The 21,004-nt window shown below is 40.3% G+C and overlaps 2 protein-coding genes across 2 annotated transcripts; one reads left to right on the top strand and one right to left on the bottom strand.

The window, feature by feature from the left end:
• The first annotated feature begins 1,369 nt into the window (after positions 1-1,369).
• On the top strand, positions 1,370-14,824 carry HTRA4 (HtrA serine peptidase 4). The gene is made up of 9 exons (XM_079142168.1): positions 1,370-2,420; positions 3,077-3,176; positions 4,461-4,665; positions 5,634-5,828; positions 6,269-6,301; positions 8,307-8,427; positions 8,806-8,863; positions 9,248-9,343; positions 13,133-14,824. The coding sequence occupies exons 1-9, from the start codon at positions 1,946-1,948 to the stop codon at positions 13,296-13,298; spliced, it is 1,449 nt and encodes a 482-aa protein (XP_078998294.1). The 5' UTR covers positions 1,370-1,945; the 3' UTR covers positions 13,299-14,824.
• Positions 14,825-15,646: 822 nt separating this feature from the next.
• TM2D2 (TM2 domain containing 2) lies at positions 15,647-20,823 on the bottom strand. The gene is made up of 4 exons (XM_079142185.1): positions 20,477-20,823; positions 19,606-19,693; positions 17,672-17,787; positions 15,647-16,126 (listed from the first exon to the last, which is right to left on the bottom strand). Exons 1-4 carry the CDS (start codon positions 20,701-20,703, stop codon positions 15,913-15,915), a joined length of 645 nt encoding a protein of 214 aa, XP_078998311.1. The 5' UTR covers positions 20,704-20,823; the 3' UTR covers positions 15,647-15,912.
• Between the last annotated feature and the right edge of the window lie 181 nt (positions 20,824-21,004).

Raw genomic sequence — 21,004 nt, 5'->3', positions numbered from 1 at the left:
TTCCTTGTCTCTGGTTTCACCTTCAGATTTTTCTCAAGAAAATTCTTTGGCTAGTAAATGCAAGTGCACAGTATGTGATGTGGAACTAATGAAAATAAATTAATGTTTGAAATCTCTCTAAACATTCCCTGATTCATGGAAATGATGTCATCTCTTGGTGTTTAAATTGTGAAAATATACCCATTTTCTTTTTGTAAATCTCTGTTAGGTTAGTACTGCTAAAGTCATTGACCATTATAGTAAGCCGATAGGATTCTCATTTAGTAAAGTCTGTTTTGAAATGGTGTTGAATATAATCCAACTCGTATTATATTAATAAAGGAAAAACAAGGACTCTTATTGGCATATACTTAGGAATACTTGGGAATTCATTGTTAGAACATTGTTAATGTAGTTACAATATATGAAAAATAAAAATATCTTCCATAAAACCTAAAAGCATTTGCATTCCCAAATCCTATTTCAAAATTCCATCTCTGTCCATATTTCTTACTTTCTGACTAATTTCACACCATAGGCTTTTAATATGAGTCAAAGATGTTGCATATATGACCCTAACATTTAGTTTTAAATGTGTGAAATTGAACCACATGGAAAAAATGAGGTGGGGTGCAGTATAGGTTAGTGGTTAAGTGCTTAAGCTCTGGAATAAATCTGAATTTAAAAGGAACTAAAAAGGTACAGCTTTTTCTTTGGAGAATGAAACTTTATCTGAATTGGCTCTTTCCATGAGGTTTTTGAAGTGGTCCTGACCCACTTATGTGTAACAGTATTTCAGGTGGTCTTCTCTATATTTGAACTGATTATCATTCATTATTATTGAAAACTTTGATGGACCTGCTTACTCATGGTGAGATGATAGTAAAAATAGCTTGCCTTTTGCTTTCTGTAAGACATTGTAGGGCTACAGAATTGTGCCCCTTGGAGAGTGACCTCAGGTCAAAATATACTTCTTCTGAGCAGAATGCTGAGCTCCTATGAGAAGGAAAGTAGATTTAAGGTCCAGATTCAAAGCAAAAGTTGATATTGTTTTCTTTCTGAATGTAAATGTGTTCTGATATGAACTAAAATGACCCCATAAACAAACAGCAGATTCAGTAGTTAAGCAGAGGGATATGATGAGTTTGTTTTCAGTGTTAACCAGATAAACACGCATATGGCCACATTAATAGCATTTTGGAAATTGAATTTCTCAAGTCAGCTTTGTTTATTTACTTTAAACATGTCAGAAATGGACAGGTTTATTAAATGATTTCTACCAACATCTTTTTTTTTTCCTTAGCCCTTTTTTTCTGCGTTATTGCGTGCTGCAATTACAGTCACACATGCTAGGTAGAGTTTGAATAAAGCAAATGTTTGGCAAAAACATATTGCGTGATCCCTTCCCCCTCTGCTTATGAAGATGTGGCATGATGTTGTGTTATGTTGAACCAAAATGTTTCAGCTGTGAAATGCACTCGCTGCAAGCACTGAGCTGAGTGCATGGAAACTGTTATGCTTCTCATTTTATGTGATCTCCTAATTGGTATGTAGCAAAAAAAAAAAAAAAAAAAATCTAAAACTATTTTGTTGCTTGTTTTGTAATAAAACCATGTGAAATACTGTAATGCGGTTGTGTGTTTTCTTAATACCGACCTTGGGTGGGTGATCACTCTTGTCAGTCTGCCTTCATTATTGCTCTTACGGACTTCACGAGGTAGATCTTTGCTCAGGAAAGGGCTTCGGACCTCCCATTTGTGCTTGGGGGTGGCCCCGATCCCGGGGCGGGACGGTTGGTGGGTGATGTATGGGTGTGTGTATGGAGAGGTCTGCCAGGCTCTGCCCCTTAAAGCCTGGAGGCTGGTGGAGGCGGCAACCTGGCCAGGAAAGTGTTGTTCAGTTTAGACCAGCTTGAGTCCAACGTGAAGTAACTGGAAAAGTGCAAGCAAAGGAAGAAGAAAGCAAGATGAACAGACCTCTGCTGCAGCCAGCTGGGCTTGGACAGTTCCTTCTGCTGTGGCTGCTGCTGACCCCGGTACCTGTGGCCGAGGCAAGGAGGTCCAGGGCCTTACTGCCCTGCCCCGCGGTCTGTGAACCGAGGCGCTGTCCCCCGCTGCCCACCTGTTCCGCGGGGACGACGCCAGTGCTGGACCGCTGCCGTTGCTGCCGCGTCTGCGCTGCGACAGAGGGCGAAGCCTGCGGTGGGGCGCGTGGCCTGCCATGTAGCCCGGGGCTGCAGTGCGGCGCGCCCTTCAGCCGGGAGCAGGTCGGCGGCCCCTGGCTAGGCACCTGCGGCTGCCCGGCAGTAGGGGCGGCCGTGTGTGGCAGCGACGGGCGCACCTATTCTAGTCTGTGCGCACTACGCGCGGAGAACCGCGCCGCACGCCTCCGTGGCGAGCTCCCGGCAGTGCCTGTGCAGAAAGGCGACTGCGGGGATCCAGGTGAGCGTAACGACTGTCTGCACTCAACACTTTTTGAACTTTTTTCTGGGTTGCCCAGGCTGTTCTCGAACTCCCGGACTCAAGCGATTCTCCCTCCTCAGTGTTCGGAGTAGCTGGGATAATAGTTATGTGCCACCGCGCTCAGCTACCCACCCACCCCGAGCCCCCTTTTCTTGGGGAGACTGCAGGTAGAACTCTCTGGCAAGTTAGGGAAGCGCTGTACCGCTGAGCTACACCCCAATCCTTGAAGCATAATTCATCATTCCCTTATTTCAATGGCACAGTTCGCGCGCGGCCCACTGTTTTATTTGCCTCAGGGATTCAACATTTATTTGTTTGTTTCAGATTTTTTTTTTTGTCCTCCTTAATAGGTGTCTCTCTAGCAGGTGCCACGCGGTTTCTCCCCATTCACCTTTTGAATACCGTCTTCCCTTTTTAATTCTTTTCTAACTGGTGTGACAGGTCTGGTTCTCTTGAGATGTTAAGAGTATGGGGTCGCAATCAACACCGAGGAGTGGGAAGCCTGAGGAGAGGGAGGAGGGGGAAGGAGGAGAACAAGGGAGGAGAAAGATGGACGGGAAGATTTGAGATATTGCACCTGGTACTGTCAGGGAGCCAGACTCCCTCTGCCCCAAGCACGGAGCATTTCTTCACAGGGACCAGAAGCGCAGGCCGGGTCCGAAGCAAATACAACTTCATCGCCGAGGTGGTCGAGAAGGTAGCGCCATCTGTGGTTCACCTGCAGCTGTTTCGCAGGTAAAGGACACGGGAGGATCAATTACCACATACTCCTTCCAACTGCCTTACCTACTCCAGGCCTTTACAAACATCATTGAATCTTAACACTGAGGAAACCGAGGTACAAAGAAGTTGCAGGGGATGGAACTCAGTGGCAGAGTGTTTGCTTAGCGTGCACTAAAGCCCTGGGTTCCATCCCATGCACCTAAAAAAAAAAAAAAAAAAAAAAAAATCTGTTCAAAGCTTTTTAGAAAAGGGCAGCAGCACAAGGATACAAGGATTCTGACCTCCAAATCAGAGCTAGTCCTGAATACTGAGGTGCCTGAGGTTTCTTTCTCTCTCATGTCCCAAAGACAAAATTTAAGGTCAGAGGGAATCTTGGTAGTGATCTTGCCCAACACCATCACTTGCATGCAAGGAAATCCAAATCCAGACGGCAGATTTTTTTTTTTTGTACCAGGGATTGAACCCAGGGGCACTTAACCACCAACCCATATCCCCAGCCTTTTAAAATATTTTATTTAAAGGCAGAGACCCATAGTTAAGGTGGCACATGCCTGTAATCTCAGCAGCTCTGGAGGCTGAGACAGGAGGATGGAGAGTTCAAAGCCAGCCTTAACAGTTTAGTGAGACCCTAAGCAACTCAGTGAGACACTGTCTCTAAATAAAATCCCAAAAGGGATGGGAATGTGGCTCTGTGGTTGAGTGCTCCTGGGTTCAATCCCCAGTACCAAGAAAAAAAAAAAAAAAAAAAAAAAGACAGGGTCCTGCTAAATTGCTGAGGCTGACTTTGAACTTATGATTCTCCTGCTTCAACCTCTGGAACTGCTGGGATTACAGGCATGAGCCACCATGCCCAACCAGAAGACAAATTTTATCCTATGTCACAAGGCCAATTGGTAGTGAAAACTAAGCCAGAACCAGATCTCTTGGACTCCCTACCTGCCTGCGTTCTTGAATCTGTGGCAGTATAGCCCCACAATATTAGAATTAGGTTCGGCTTCTTTGCAGCAGAGGACCCACATATTACTGCACTGACCAGCTCTGAAGAAGGGAGCAGTGCACTGGAAAAAAGGAGAGTTGGAACCAGCTTTCAATCATTTTCACCAGACATGACTAGGGCAGGATACATGCAGTTCGTTTACATGTGGAGAAGATGAAAACTGACAGGGAAAAGTAAATGTCTGAGAAAATGGAGATGGAGATATATTTAATAAATGTAAGGTTCCCATGATTCACAGATGGCAGCTGAATTCCCTGATCTTCCTGCCCTCTGCTTATACTGTTGTCTTGTGGAAACAGGTCACCTCTCAGTGGCAAGGAAATTCCTGCATCCAGTGGCTCTGGGTTCATAGTGTCTGAGGATGGTCTCATTGTTACCAATGCTCATGTCCTCACTAACCAGCAGCGGATCCAGGTGGAGCTCCAAAGTGGGGCTCAGTATGAAGCCACTGTCAAGGAAGTTGACCATAAATTGGATCTTGCACTTATTAAGATTGAGCCAAATGTAAGTATTTAGAAGCCAAATCAGAGTCTGCATATTTGGAGATTTTCTTCTATTTGCTGATATATTCTGTCCTGTACTCTCACACCACATTTTTTTTTCCATCTAGTATATGCTTTTTTCTGTGTTTCATTCCCTCTTTTGTGTTTTTAATTCCATACCTGTCTATACATCCCTGATAATCTATATTAATTGATTTTCTCGCTCTCTCTCCTGTGACTTTTCTTCAGCAGATGCTGTAATGCTGCTTCTGAGAAAATAATTTCTCTGTTAAGATACCAGAAATTATTGCAATGGGCTCAAAGGTGCTAAAGAATACTTTGAGGGTCTTGCTACACAAAGAGTAGTGGATATACTAAAAGCATCAACATGTCATCTGAGAACTTTTAAATTTAAAAAAATTTTAAATTTTAATATTTTGAAACAGGGTCTTGCTAAATTGCTGAGGCTGATCTTCAACCTTGAAGTTCTCTCTCCACAGCCTCTCAAATAACTGGGGTTTCAGGCATGGGTCCCTGTGCCCAGCCAGAACTGCTTTTGATAAGATCCCCAGGTGTTTTATGTGCACATTACAGTTTGAGAAGTGCTATTCTGGGTGATCTCCTTGCTGTTGCTAGCTTACTCACTGTAAACTGTTGAGCTGGAATGGTGCTAAGCAAATTGGTCATGTCAGTTCACATCCACCTGTTACTTCAGTGGTGGTTTACTAATTGTGATTTTTACAAAATAATAATTTTCATTCTCAGAGATGATCCTGATCATCTTAACAAGTAAGAGCTTGGTGGTCGTTGGACTTTGAGAAGGAAGTATATAAGGCAGTCATAGAACTTGTCTGAAAGGGTACTTCTTAGATAAGTGCCAAATGACAGAGATGGTGTTATACATGTGTTATACACATACATTGGTTGATTCTGCTCTGGATTTGTTCATTACCCTTTTTGTCCTCCTTGGCCCTCCTCGTCTGTATGCAGACTGACCTTCCTGTGTTGCTGCTAGGAAGATCATCTGATCTTCGAGCTGGAGAGTTTGTGGTGGCCTTGGGCAGCCCATTTTCTCTACAGAACACGGTGACTGCAGGGATTGTCAGCACCACACAGCGAGGGGGCAAAGAGCTGGGGCTGAAGGACTCAGACATGGACTACATCCAGACTGATGCCATCATTAATGTAAGTCACTTAGGAAGTCTTTCCTCAGCCACAGAGAAACTGGTAGTATATAGAGAGAAGACTTCAGAGAAACCTCTTTTCCCTTTGGCCTTGGGTATGTTAAAAGGTCAGTTAGAAACTAGGAGAGGAATGGAATGCTGTGTTGTTAGAATTGAGCCTGCTGGATGTGATCATTAGCATTCATGCTATCAGATGGTCTCTCAGGGTTGGATATAAAGGTCATCGCTGTTGTAGCTTGTGGGGTCCTTTAGCTGTTGGTCTTCACCTGTACTGACTTCAGTATTGGGGATGATAGGTGGCCCAATTTTGCCTTCCTTGGTAGAACAGGAGCCCACTAGAGCAGGCTGCTTCTGATAAGCTTCATTGGGAACTATGTATAAATGCCATTGAGAAATATATTCATTAGCTTTACTGATGACTTTTTCAACTTCTGTCTTTAGCATGGAAATTCTGGGGGGCCTTTGGTGAACTTGGTAAGTGGCCATTTTTCTTGCTGCTTCATATTTCTTCCATATTTCTTTCAAAAACTTTCCAAATTCTATGATGCAGATTTGGGAGCCACTCTTGTGTAGAGAGCTGTGGAAAAATGTTTTTCTATTCTTGGATTTAAGAAAATGGTTAGGAAAACATTCAAGATCAATGATGGATTTATCATCCTGGTGTGTGATCTCATCCCACCAAGAGCACCAGGGTTTTGGCTGTGCTCACTTTGAAGGTTTCCTCTTCAACATGCTTTCTGTTTTCATTGGATAGTTACCAGAAGCCTGGATTTATACCAAATGACCAACTGTGCTATGTTATGTATATTCTTGAAGACTCCCCTGCTGCATATGAAGAACTTCCTCATCTAAAAATGCTATTTTAAAAGGTGCTCTGTCCAGGTGTTTAGTCTTGACCTTCTTATTGATGACAGGAAAGTCCCAGCCAGAATCCTCTGTTCTGCCATGTCTTTTATTCTTATATTTTATAGAGTGTCTCTAGTGGAAATGCCAGGGTTTCTAGTTGCTCAATTACATGTGAAAATATAACTGAATACAATGCAGTTTGGCTCATGCTTTCTGAGTCCCTTGGAACTGATTGATTTTGCTTCTTCTTTACATATTACATTTGCATTAAGAGAATTAATTGTATGTGAAATGATTGAGCACTGTTTACTTATAACATTGCATGTAATTTTGGGGGCCTGCCTTCTCCATTAGACAATGAGTTCATTAGGCTCAAGGATAAAATGAAGAATTTCAGGCCATACTCCAGACCTATTGAATTATAATCTGTATATTCTACAATCAGAAATCTTTTTTCTATCTTTGCCATTACTAACAAGGACTAAAGGATGAGGAAGTGCATGAAGAGGAAAGTAGATCCTTCCTCCCTCCCTCCCTCCCTCCCTCCCTCCCTTCCTTCCTTCCTTCCTTCCTTCCTTCCTTCCTTCCTTCCTTCCTTCCTTCCTTCCTTCCTTTCCTTCCTTTCCTTCCTTTCCTTCTTTCTTTCCTGGGAATTAAGCCCAGAATGTTTTACCATTGAGCTACATCCCATTCATTACTTTTTATTCTGAGACAGGGTCTCCCAAAATTGCTGACGGTTTCACTAAGTTGCTGAGGCTGGCCTTGAATTTGTAATCCTCCTTCCTTAGCCTTCCAAGTTACTGGGTTTATAGGCATATGACATGAGGCCTGGCAAGAGGAAAGTATTTTCTATTTCATAACTTTGGTTTAGCAGATATTTGTTCACTAAGGTCAATTTTGCTAATTCTTCTGCATAATTTGAGTGTTGCTAAACATCCAAAATCTTTTTGACCTTTAACATGTTTATTTTTAGTTCCACTTAAGTAATAAAAAGGCAAATACTCCTTGTTCTCTTGTGTCAAAACCTAAAGTGTGGTTCACTTTTAAGAATCAACATGGGCTGGGGCTGTAGCTCAGTGGTAGAGTGCTTGCCTTGGATGTGTGAGGGACTGGGTTCAATCCTCAGCACCACATAAAAATAAATAAATAAAGATATTGTGTCCATCTACAACTAAAAAAAATCTTAAAAAACCAATGTAAGGGCTGGGGAGATAGCTCAGTTGGTAGAGTGCTTGCCTTGCAAGCCCGAAGCCCTGGGTTCGATCCCCAGCACCGCAAAAAAAAAAAAAAAAAAAAAAAAAAAAAAAACCAAACAAACAAAACCAATGTAATTTGCTGAAGGAAAAAATGAGCTCAAGGTAAAGAAAGAGAAAGAAGTTATCAGCAGCTTTGAAACTTTGACTGTGAAACAGAGTAACTTTTACCCCAGTACAGTTCCCCCTCTTCCTTGTCCTATCACTCTACTAGCCATGTAAAGTAACACATTCTGCTCTCTATTGAAGACATGCAGATTTCCTCTCATGTTCCCCCTGTTACCCATTCTAAGTGACTATTCCCCATCTCTTCCTGATTTTCGCACTGTTCAGTTTGCAAAGCTTCATGACTGATAACTGAATGTCCCCTTCCTTGCCAGGATGGTGATGTGATCGGCATAAACACACTGAAAGTGACTGCGGGAATCTCTTTTGCAATTCCCTCAGATCGAATCAGACAGTTCTTGGCAGACTATCACGAGCGCCAGTTGAAAGGTGAAGGTAGTTGGGCGTTTTTTGTCTTCTCTTTTTTTTTCAGGAATGCTCTCTTTTATGGAGATAGCCTTTTGAGTTCTACATACTGATCATCAGTTCTCAGATGATGGTTTGAGTGGCCCTACTGGAGAACTAGGCACCAAACTAAGCATGAGATGTACCCAGAGGCACTTGAATTGAACGAGTGGGGATTTGAAACCTGGGGGCTGGAGGTGGGGAGGTGTGTACGTGCTGATGATGAATGTTCCCTGAAGCAAGTATTCATGGCAGGCGGTGTGCAAGGGCAGCTATGATAGCAGAGGATGTGGGATTTGGGTGTCTTTAAGCTCTGCCAAAAGGAAAGAAGTTTCATTGTTAGTCACATGTTTCAATTTTCTTTTCTAGGAAAGGCTCCTTTGCAGAAGAAATATCTGGGTCTGCGAATGCTGCCCCTCACTCTGAAGTAAGCATGAGTTTGACCATGTCTGGGTTGTTTCTCAGACGCAAAAGCCATAGCTAGATGGTCTTAATAGAAAAGTGAAAGCATTTGGACTTCAGTGAGTGTACTCCTGTGACCAGAGGGTCCATTTGTCATAGGGTATGTGTCTGCCTCTGCATGCACCAGCATTCACTGTTCTCTCTGGGGCTGTATTGTATCATGTCCAGAGATTCTAGACTTTGGCATGAAGGACTGGACAGCACCCAGGGGAGGGTGATTGTGATTGGCTGGGTTCTCATGGGTGCCTGTGAACCTTAAGTAGAACAGACAGAGTACCTATTAAGAGTTCCAGGTTTGAATCAGGACTCAGGAGGTGACATCACTGTTCACTAACCTTCTCACTTCTAGCCTTCTTCAAGAAATGAAAAGGCAAGATCCAGATTTCCCTGATGTGAGTTCTGGGGTTTTTGTATATGAAGTAATTCAAGGAACAGCTGCTGAAAGGTAAGCAAATTGCAGGCCTTTGTCCAGCCTCAGGTGTCCTTTTTAGCTGTATGCCATGGCAAAGGCATGTAAGATTCTAGACTTGCTCTGATACTGTGGCCACTGACTACATGTGGTGTGTGTTGAACATCTGAAATGTGGCCAGTATGACTCAGGAACTAAATTTAAAACTTATTTAACTTTAATTGATTTCAGTGAAAAAAATCCCAGAAGCAATATAAAATATATATTTTTTTGTTTTAGAAAGACTGAATTTCACTTTAATCACTGTGTTCTATAATTTATCATTATTGTATAATGGCATATTGAGCATGTGTTATTTTGGATGGATTTTAAAGACTACCCTGTAACAAACAGTATAAAATACCTATCAAGAATTTAAAAATATTGCTGGGCATGGTGGCGTACACCTGTAATCCCATAGGCTCTGGAGGCTGAGGCAGGAGGATCATGAGTTTAAAGCCAGCATCAGCCAAAGCGAGGCACTAAGCAACTCAGTGAGACCCTGTCTCCAAATAAAATACAAAATAGGGTTGGGGACATGGCTCAGTGGTTGAGTGCCCCTGAGTTCAAACCCTGGTACATGCCCCCACCCCCTGCAAAAAAAATTAAAAATAGTTATTATATGTTAAAATGATAATATTTTAAGTGTACTGGGTTAAATAAAAGAAACCATTAAAATTATATTTGCTTAAATTTTTTTAATGTGGCTACTAGAAAATATAAAATGACATGTGGCTTGCATTATGTGTCTATTGGAAAGTGCTCTTAAGAGTCAATAGCCTATGTTTAAATTTATTTTGCTAGGAATTAGTAAATCTTCTATTTCTTTTTTTCTGGTAACACAAGAACTCTACCACTGAGCTACACTCCCAGTTGTCAAATCTACTCTTTCAATATCAATAATTACAGGGCTGGGGCTGTGGCTCAGTGGTAGAGCACTTGCCTAGAATTTATGAGGTACGGGGTTCAATCCTCACCACCACATAAAAATAAATAAATGGAAAATAAAGGTATTGTGTTCATCTATAACTAAAAAAATTTTAAAAAATCAATAGTTATTACTATTAACTCTTATGGTATTAATTAAGTAATTAATAACTTAGTAGTGACTATCAACTAATAGTAAATAATTAAATCATTAAATAATTAACTCAGATAATAAGAATGGGAAGAATCAGAATGCTAAAGGTCTTACTACATATTGTAGGTTTTTAAAAAACACCTTTTTGTTTGGACTGTAGATGACATTATGAGAGGGCAGTGCTGAAATCTGCATTATAAATCAAAGGTTAGAACAGTCCCCTGAAGAAGGTTCTTCAGCTGGTTTCATTGTCAGAATATTTAATATTAGGAAAGGGGTGGCTGTTCCTGTAAGTATTATTTTTCTGGGTCTAGCACTTCTAACATTACCTTTCTCTCACCATTTTTATTTTTTAAGAGCTCAGGAATCTGTTTAGACTATCAACTCTTTTGTAGAGGGAAAATTCATCAGTACTAACCCTTCAGCATGGCTAAGTGCTAGGTCTCATGCTACTAAATCTGGTTTGTCACAGGCCTTTCTAGACTTTCCTCATTCCTGCTCTGCTCCCACCTCCTTATGTTTAACTTTTGGTCCAGGGCCAAAGAGACTCCTTCTAGCTTTCTAAGTTGTTGCCACTCAAAACGTGGTCTGAAACCAATGGCATTAGCATTGGCTGGAGCCAGTAAGAAAGGCAGAATCACAGGACACCCGCTAGCCACTGAATCAGAACCTGCATTTCTCTCTATTCCTCCTCTTCATTTTCGTCCTCCTCCTTCTTTCTACTGCAGTCCCTGCCCTTCCCCCACCCCCCATGCTAAGAATCAAATCCAGGGTCTTGCAGAAGCTAAGAACATACTATTCTACCACTGGGCTATGTCTAGCCAGAATCTGCCTTTTTTTTTTTCCCCCCCCAGAATCTGCATTTTTAACAAAATCCCCAGGTGGTTTGTATGTATGTGAAAAGTGAGACTTACTGCTAGAAATCATTGATAAGTTGAAATACATCCTTTCTGTCTTTCCCCCACTTATACCTAAAAATAATGATAATAGTTACAGTAATAACAGTTGGCACTCAGGAAGCATTTACTACATCTCATCAGGCACCATTTAAAGTGTGTGTGTATATGTATGTATATATGTATTTTTTATCTATCTATCTATCTATCTATCTATCTATCTATCTATCTATCTATCTATCTATCTATCTATCTATTTTGAGATGGAGTAGAGTCTCACTATGTTGCCCAGGCTGGACTCAAAACTGCTGGGTTCTGATGATCTTCCCAAGTCAGCCTCCTGAAAGATTGGGACTACAGGCGCACACTGCTGTGCCCAGCTTAAAGTGTCTTTTGTATACTTGTTTGAGCCCCCCCGCGATTTTATGATATGGGTATTATTTTCCAGGGAATTAGCTGAGGTTCAGAGAAGTTGAGTAACAGTTAAACAATAAGTCAGAGAGCAGGGATGTGGACCCCAGCTTAATCCCTTTATTATATTGCTTTTCTGGCTGCTGTTCTCATTCCTGAGGGGCAGAGTGATTTAGTGGTAGGAAGAGAGCTTTTAAAGTCTGAAAGACCCAGGATCAAATCCTACTTTAGCCTCTTACAAGTTGTGTGATATGGGGAAAGCCATTTATCCTGTTTTGAGCCTAGTTCTTCATATTTGGTGCATAGTAGACACTCTGTAATAACTCAGTTTTCTTTCTTGTTTTTTTTTTTCACTCACAGAACTCTTATGAATTAAGTTCCTCTTTCTTTGTGGACATGGTCCCATGTCATACCCCTAAACTGTTCTTGCTCTAAAGGCTTTTCCTGCATTTAGCATTTCTTTGTATCCTCTTGCTTTAAATTTCCTATTTCTCCTTCCTTTCTTCCTCCCTCCCTCCCTCCCTCCCTCACTTCCTTTGGAATTGAATCCAGGGCCATGCAGATACAGATACTAAGCACATAATTTACCACTGGCCTACATTCTCAGCCCTTCCTATTTCTTTTTAAGCTTCACATATCTTGGTAATCTTTCTACATTGTCATTTTTTCTTGAGCTCCCCATTAATTCCTTAATCATCATCCCCTTAGATGATGTTTGTAGGAGTCATTTAAGGCCCATCACAAGCTTGGCTACGTACTTACTGCAGTTTTGTATTTGGAGCTGTTCTTTATTTCTAGAATATATATTCTGTGTGAAACATATATGTTGGAGACTGAATATAATCACAGCTTTGGGGAAAAGGAGCGTAGAGCCCAAACTTTAAATGTTTAGACTTGGAAGTTTGACTGGCTTTTGATTTACTGAAGCAGAACTTCTACAAGGCAGCTCAACATACTCTCAAGTTCCATAAACTGTGAGCTGTTCAAATCAAACTTATCAGAGTACAACTGTGGTGAAAAATGTATTGCTTGGTCTTTGCACTTTTGCTGGTGAGATTGGAAATGTGCTTGAGGTGAAAAGAAGTCAGGTGTATAGAAATTAAAAGCTAAACTCTCTATTCCAAGTCAATTCCTATATATGGGAGTAGTAAACTTACTCATGTTTTTGATGGAATATTAATTTTATAAATGTAAATAGGACTGTTGTCCTCCAAGTGATTTTGCAGGTTATCTCACAGAGAGCCCTCATATTTGGAAGGATTAAGATTATTTCTAGTTTCCTGGTTTATATGTTTAGGGCAAACAAAATTGTAGTGCTGTAAGAGAGAAATTACATTCTAAATGGAAATAAGTAAAACTCTTATACTTTCACACTTTCTTTTCTTCCTTTCTTCTCAGCTCGGGTTTGAGAGACCACGATATAATTGTCAGCATAAATGGGCAACCTGTTACAACCACAGCAGATGTCATTGAAGCTGTTAAGGACAATGATTCCCTTTCCATGATTGTGCGTCGGGGAAGTCAAACCTTGTTCCTGACAGTAACACCTGAAATAATCAATTAAGTATCTTGCTTTAAAGAGATTATTTAACAAAACACAAATTTTATTACCTGAAGAAATGCCAAAAATGGCAGGGGATTTTAGGATCTCTTTCTTATGAAGAAAAATGGATGATTTAAACACACACACAGAGTCTGAGATCATTAGGTTGAGGGTGCTGTTCTCCTGCAAAGACTTCCTAAGCCAAGCTGAAGAAGGTCATGGTGCCAGGAAATCTGGGGAGCTGATAGGAATGGATATGAAACAAGTAAAATAGGCAGTTTATAATAAACCCTGCTGGAGGGACACTTTAGTATTTTAAATTGTCACTATAGTCACAAACTAGATATAACAAGCATAAAACATGTCTGTCTATCAAATATGAAGAAATAGCCTGAATCCAGGTGTGAAGGCAATCGAAGGCAATCACATATTTAATGACACTCCTTTTCTTGAAGCTCTTTTTTTTTTCTTTTGGTACTGGGGATTGAACTCAGGGCCTTGTGCTTACGAGGCAAGCACTCTATCAGCTGAGCTATCTCCTCAGCCCGCTCCTTTTCTTTACTCAGCCAATTTTCCAGGTTGTATCATATTTGGTCAGGGTTTATGGATAAGGAGGGGCATTACTTAGAAGTCAAAGTGAAACTAATTATGGTAGATTGTCACACAGGAATATTACTAATGAGTCTTGAATTATCACTTTAGCAATAGAAATAATTTTGGCCTCCAATAGCATTTCTGTGAGAACAGCTTCTTTTATGAAATAGTTTCTTCAATAATTTGCAGACTTAGTTTTTTATTCAAGTTGTTATATGTCCTTACCACATATATGATTTCTAGTCTTGGATTGCAAACATCTGTAGGGAGACTAAAGAAAATAAAAGTGTGAAATTAGGACTTAGATCTTAAACCAATATCTTCTTTTGGGTAAGATTTTCAGTTTGTTTTTCAGATTTCCCCTGAAAATGATTTTGTTGTTGTTTTTTGTTTTGTGGCTGAAGACTGAACCCAGGGACTTATGCATGCTAGCCAATGGAGCTAAAGCCCAGAAATGATATTTTTAATATGGCATCCTTTAACCCTCTTAAATTTTATGCAATATTTCACAGGTATCTGTGGATCCAGTTTCTTCAAGATCCACAATTAGAAAATACTGCCTTATGGTACAGAGATTATGAATTGAGAATATGACAATTATCACTATTTTAAGCAAAGTTAAAGTAGTGTGGTACAGAATTTTAAAGACAGAACAAAATAATATAGTATTTTACACAATGGCCACCACTATTAATATAAGAACAGCGATCATATTAATCAGGGTTAAGAAAGCAGAAACTTTAGGAAAACTGCTACAAGATGAACAACATTTCTGGGAAGTTATTTTAACTGATTCTTGGTCTTTAAGTCAGTTTTTTATCAGAGTAAACTTTGAGTAGTTCTACCTCGATTGTTTCTAGAATCTGTGTTACTCTGAAGAGCAGGCACTTGCCCACACAGTTCTTCTTTTATTTTCTATTTAACAGTTCAAGTTAAATTGCAAAGGACAGCAATTGAATTTGGAAAAACGCTTAAAATTCAGAGCATTTCCTTTTATTCCTAGTGGTTTGTGAATGCAAAAGTTTGACTATATCCCTTTTTGATTGCTATAGCCTACTGCGAAAGCTTTTACTATCATGTTTATTTTGAGAGACTATATTCAGATTTCCTTGTCCCTACAAATCACATTCTACCCCAGTGTTCAATATCCTTTAAGTAGGAATGTGTTTTTCTTTTCAAGGGCATGGGGCTCCTCATTTTATCTTACCTAATTGTGAAGAGTTTTACAGTTACTTGTATGAAATCTATTTTATCAGCCTACAACAAGGATTCCATAAACTGGCAAAAATTAATTTCTTACATAGGACAGTTTTGCCAAGAAGAGCTCAACTCATACATGTCTGATATTGCTGGCTTTGAAAACATAATTAGAATGAAGAAATTATTGCACTGCATATACTGTTTCCAGAACATAATAATGGTTCACAATAGGACTTATTCATAGGGTGATTCATTTCAGATGCTTAGCTTTCAGCAAAACAAAATTTTGAGTTTCATGCTCTCTACTGAAAATACTCATGCACTTCCATGTTGGCAAAATTTATTCTGTAATTTAAATTCAGAAAGTACGGATTTTAGGGTATTAAAATCCGCAGTCATTTCTACTTCTGCTCAAGATTGTCATTGGCTCAGCTCTGGATCTTCTCTGCAAGAAGATTCAGGGTCAGAAAAGGCACGTGGATAAAAATATTCATTTTGTCATCTTGTTGGGTCCACCTGCTTTAAAGGACTGAAGACAGCAACATACAGAAATAAAGAGTATAGAAAACCATATGTAGCTTATAAGTTAGACACTATCCTTTATATTTTGTACATGAGGAAAGGTACAAATTTGATTCCCACAACACTGTTTGTCATTTCTAGTCTGCAAGGTAAGATTCAGGTTGAAAGTCCAGAGAATCCTTCTTAATCAAACCCATTCCCTTCAAAGAGGGAAAATAATGTTCAGGTCTTATATCAAAGAAGAATTCTTGAGCCTGTAGAGATGAATTCAGAAGAAAGAGCATTCACTTGATTCCCTGGGCAGTAACAGCAGCTCTTTTTAGTAAATAGTGCACCAGTTGCTACCATCACTTGGCATCAGCCCTCCGGTGATAAGCAAAATAAGGTCAACGAACCACCAAATCCCAAGTCCTCCAAGCGTCAACAGCTTCCCGACTGCTGTGCCTGTGTGTCCCAGACAGAAACGATCTACTCCAAAACATCCCAGGAAGAAGGAGTAGAGTAAAGTGGTTATGAAGTAGTGGCCAGTATACCTAGACACAAGGAATAAGAAAAAAGATATTTTACGACATGAAAATTAAAACACTTATTAATTAGTTTAACAAATGGTGCAGCAGCCCCTGGTCTTTTATCCTCTGAATTCTTTTCTGATATGGTCAGGCAGTGTGGCCATAAGGGGAGACTTGAAAGCTATTCAGAAAAAAAAAAAAAAAAAAAAAAAAAAAATAGCTTATGATACTCACAGGTCCTAGAGACAGGAGGCAATGATCCACTCTGCAGGGACACATGGGAGGGACACCAGGGTGGTCAGAAGACAGGAGTGAGGGCAAGGTCCCTTTCTTGGGGTTGTTGCAGGAAAGCCAAAGCAGGGCAGGATGAATAGTTTAGGATTGGCTAGTTTGAACAATTTCAGTGGGCTTCAAGCTACAGGGTGGCCCTGAGTTGCCTGACACCTGGCCCTGGAAAGATTAAAGACTGGGAATACCGCCTCTTGGGGTGCACAGGTCAGATACCAGAGTATGACTGTAGATTGGCAAGTTTGCATATAAAAGAAGGACGTGTTCCTTGTGTGGCTCTTTTCTATCTCAATTGACTAGCCTTGGGAGGAACAGTCTTTTCCAACTAGAAAGATTTTTTTTTTTTTTTTTAATAAGTCAAACATCCTAATGAATAACAAATTAAGTAAAAAATGTCTTATAGTATACTCTTATCTCCCACCACCAAAACTCAAGTACTTGCTCAGATAAAAAAAGCCTCTAAGAACAAACATCAACTTTTGCAGAGTAGGATTGGACAAAAAAATTACTAAACACATTTACATAATAGAGTGATTGGTAGTACTGAGTTTGGGCTCCCATCCTCCCCTCTACTGGCTCCTTTCCTGAGGCTCAACTGGCTTCCTTTGAGTGTCCTTTGCTAAGGAAGCACTGTCCTTCCTGATCTCCATACACCTTTCCTGCTGTTTCATGTCAGCCAAAATTGAGGACTTCTGTCCTTTTGCACTGTAAAGACATTTAACTGAAGTTGCTAATATTATGATTAAACATAGCCATAGACTCTGCATTAGCTAGTGGTATAAGTAAATTCTGTGCCTTCAAGCAGAATTTACAGAAATGACCCTAATCCTTTAACTTAAGATTGACTGATATTTAGAGAGAGGAATCCCCACTTTTTATAATAAAACCTTTATTCCTGAAACACTAAGGCAATTTTCACAGGATTTAAGCCTATCATGAGTTTTAGAGCTAGATCAGGTGGTTCAAATACTTCATTCTGAGGATGAGGGGATAGACTCTTGAGTGCTCAGCTGTTTAGTAAAAGAGACATTTAGAACTTACAACTTCTGGTTTTAATTCCAGTGTCCCCTCCTATAAGCAGAACGTCTCTGACTTAAGAGAAAAAGTCAGACCAAAAACTGATAATGAAAATATGACTCTTGTACCAAGTACCCCATTTGAAATAACACTTACTTCGGGCTGGAGTATGGGTCAGTTGTACAGCACATGCTTAGCATGCATGGGTTTGATCCCTAGTGCAACAAAAGAAAAGGAAAAACAAAACAAAACAAACACACTTACTTTATACAAGGCTTATTCTCTCGTAGGAAGGTCCTAGGACTGGCACACTCAATTCCATCTAGGGCCCGGCACTGGACTGAAGTGTGCTCCACATCACTGTAGGCCTGACCTCCAAACTGTGGAATAGTCGCCAAAGCCAAAAGAATAAAATAAACTCACTAAAACAAGTAACAGAAAAATACATTTTTTTTTTCATCAATAAAAGCTGCCTCAGTACTATAATTATTCTAACAAATTTGGGCTAAAACTGAATTCCATACTTATGAGCATGGAATTCAGTAACATAGTTAAATGATTATAGATTAGTCCATCTTACAATGTTCAAATAAACCTTTTTTTTCCTTCATGATTGGCTTCTTCAATAACAGTAAAAAATTATAATCAATTTAATTAAATGTCATTTAGGAGAAATGAACATAATATGTATAGGAAAAAGAACATAATGGAGCATTTGAGAATGGATATTAAAAAAGTGTGTATTACAGGTCTATTTTATATCTACTATAAATTAATAAAATTATAAAATAACTCAGAATATCATTTGACTTAGGACTTTATTTAGGTCATGAATGGGTGATTATTAGGTATCTGTAGTCCATCCAGAATGTAAGTTTAAATTCTAGTAAAAAATTTCAGAATGAGGACTCTTCACACTTAACTGAATGCTAGCAGAGAAAGCATAGCTGTACATTTTTTACTGGTACCTTATTAGTGCTTTCTACTATTTTCGTTGGAGTGTCCCTCAAAGGGAAGGGATTAGAAAATAGGATGCTTACTCCTCAGACTTCCTGAATATTGTCAGTCTGTTAGGAATTCTGGATGAAGTGAGTTTGAGTGCCTTGATAGGATAAACTCAGTTTTTAATTAAAATGGGCAAAAGTAAGTTATTTCTATATAATATAAGTAAGTTTTTATCAACAGAACAAAATTTCATTGTATTTAAAATATTTCTATATGCAGTTCACTAAGAGTTGCCTTTCTGGTCTTATTCTTGTCAAGTTTATTCCTTTGTGTCTGATTTAGCACAAAAAATGTTTTCTCATAATTCTCTGAACATCTTTTTGAATCTTGCATTATAATATAATGGTGAGTCCATGATGTGGAAGAGATACATGAATTTCACTGGTTTTTGAGAGGAAGTGTACATATGTCCAGCTTTAGGGATATTATTAATGGATCTGAATGGCTTCTTTCTAATCTAAGCGGCCATTGTTACCAAAGGCTTCCCCTGGAATACTTTTTATTTTTATTTTTTTTTGGTACTGGGGATTGAACCCAAGGGTGCTTTATCACTGGGCTATATCCCCAACCGTTTTTATTTTGAGACAGGGTCTTGCTAAATTGCTTAGGGCTTTGCTAAATTGTTGAGAATGGCCTCGGAATTTGCAATCCTCCTGCTTCAGCCTGCCTAGTTGTGGGAGTACAAGCATGTGCCACTGCGCTCAGCTTCCCCTGGAGTACTTTTAACTGCCTATGAAGACATATACTGATTAACTCTATTTCCTAAGGACATGGTAGAACCTGGTTGCCTGGTGAAAAGATCATTGTCAAGATGATGCCAAATGTGTATGTAAGAGAGAAACTGCCCAATTTATCTTTGGTTTTAGAGAGTGCATAGCCTTTCTTTTGCTCTTTCAGGAGAGGGCCTGCCTTGAAGGATAGGTAACATTTTAGCTTCAAATCTGTCAGTCTCAAAAGCCAAAGGAACCAGATAGTCCTTTGCACCTGGATGTTTTAGGCACAGAAACTGTTCCTTCCTGAAGAAACTGTTCAGCTACTGATCCTAGCCTTGTTGGAAATTTCCAGTAATAGTCATTTGGATAGACTTCTACAAAAATGTAACTTCATATACCCTTATATTCTTCTGTAACAATATTTAGCCAGTACTTTTTCTCTATGGAAGCATTTGCTTATACAATAAAACAAAAAGTCACCTTCAGACAACCATAACCAAGTTCCTGGGATGCAGTTGCATTTCCAACATGATCCACTGGGTCTTCACATTCTATAAATTCATCAGGTCTGCAAATCACCAGTAAGATCATGATCATAATCATTCTTTTTGCAAGTTGCTATTTAAATGAATATAATAAAAATAACCAATAAACATTTATTTGCTAAGTTTTTTTGAGGGCTCAAATTCACTCTGTAGACAACTTTTCCAAGCCAAATGGTGGTGTCAAACAGAAGCACAGCAGGTCAAACTTGACAGCTACCCAAATGACCCTTTTATTGGGGAGGTGTTTCTGGTCCCGTTTTTATATAGATTATACTTCTGCCATGGCTTCATCTTTTCCTTAGGCAAAACACCACAACGCTATGGGACAAATGTAAGATAAAAGATGCTCAGTTCTCTTTGCATTTCCCAAACGTCTTATTCGACTAAAAGAGATGTTAAAAATGGTTTGGTTCTGCAATGTTAAGGGTATTCTTTATTTTTATTTTTTTCAGTGCCTTGCGCAGGAATAAGTCATTTATTTCATTTGTACCTCGCTCGGTATCAGTGGATTCTTCCTTGGCTAAAGGGTGTAGGAGGGAGAAGGCACAGCCTGGAATACTTATGCTAGAGGCTATGTCACTCCTTTCTAGTATTCCTTTTTCGGGATCACAAAGGATCTGCCACTGACACAGAAGGTTTTTCTCTGCATGAGTGAGGAACCTGCCTTGATAATCACCTCCCACTACTACAGGGTCTTCAGCAGGAGAGCATCTAGTAAGAAGGCAGCCTTTTCCCTTCCCTCTGCCTTCCCACATATCCCTGGCCCAATCTCCACCTCCACCCGCCTTGACGACTGGGTAGCTTACAGGTAAGAGCAAAGGATGACTGGAGAGTGGGGGTCGCCATATTCCCAGGTTGGAGCACCCGCGGAGCCCTCTGGGTGGGTGGCACCAGCGGATGTGAGCTCGAGCTCCGCGGTAGCATTGTACGAGTGACTCCGAGAAACACAGTGCAGCAGAAGTAGATTCCCCAGCAGTAAAGCCGCCTGGCCGCACAAAAGTAAGTAGCTCACCGGGCAACCACCCAGCACCATCTTCCTGGGCTCAGTGGTGGAGACTCAGTCTCAACCACAAAACCCAGGCCGGCACCGCCGACCCGAGCACAGTCTCGTCAGGCCTCTCCGCGTAACCTCGCTCCTCGCCGCCAAACAGCCAATGGGCGCGCAGATCGACGCTCCACCCACCCCTCCAGCCAGTCAGAAGAGGCTGATCAGTGGGGCGGGGCTTCGCATCAGTTTCCCAATTCCTCTTCAGGGTATCATGCTCCTCCTCCTTTCGTTCCGGGTGTTTCGTCCAATCGGTTCCCTTGACCCCAAAAGTAGGCGTGCCCGGGCA

The sequence above is a fragment of the Sciurus vulgaris genome, assembly GCF_902686455.1.
Source record: "Sciurus vulgaris genome assembly, chromosome: 5".
Classification (NCBI taxonomy): Eukaryota; Metazoa; Chordata; class Mammalia; order Rodentia; family Sciuridae; genus Sciurus; species Sciurus vulgaris.
This window is presented reverse-complemented; position numbering and strand designations above follow the sequence as displayed.

What these genes read in the sequence shown, in the direction of transcription:
- TM2D2 (XM_079142185.1), bottom strand. Translation starts at nt 20,703, where the DNA reads ATGGTGCTGGGTGGTTGCCCGGTGAGCTACTTACTTTTGTGCGGCCAG. An exon ending in GTCATCCTTTGCTCTTACCT is followed by an intron (nt 19,694 to 20,476) that starts GTAAGCTACCCA and finishes GGTGATTTGCAG; the next exon opens with ACCTGATGAATTTATAGAAT. An exon ending in GAGAATAAGCCTTGTATAAA is followed by an intron (nt 16,127 to 17,671) that starts GTAAGTGTGTTT and finishes CCTTGTGTCTAG; the next exon opens with GTATACTGGCCACTACTTCA.
- HTRA4 (XM_079142168.1), top strand. Translation starts at nt 1,946, where the DNA reads ATGAACAGACCTCTGCTGCAGCCAGCTGGGCTTGGACAGTTCCTTCTG. An exon ending in TTATTAAGATTGAGCCAAAT is followed by an intron (nt 4,666 to 5,633) that starts GTAAGTATTTAG and finishes GTCTGTATGCAG; the next exon opens with ACTGACCTTCCTGTGTTGCT. An exon ending in ATGCTGCCCCTCACTCTGAA is followed by an intron (nt 8,864 to 9,247) that starts GTAAGCATGAGT and finishes TCTCACTTCTAG; the next exon opens with CCTTCTTCAAGAAATGAAAA.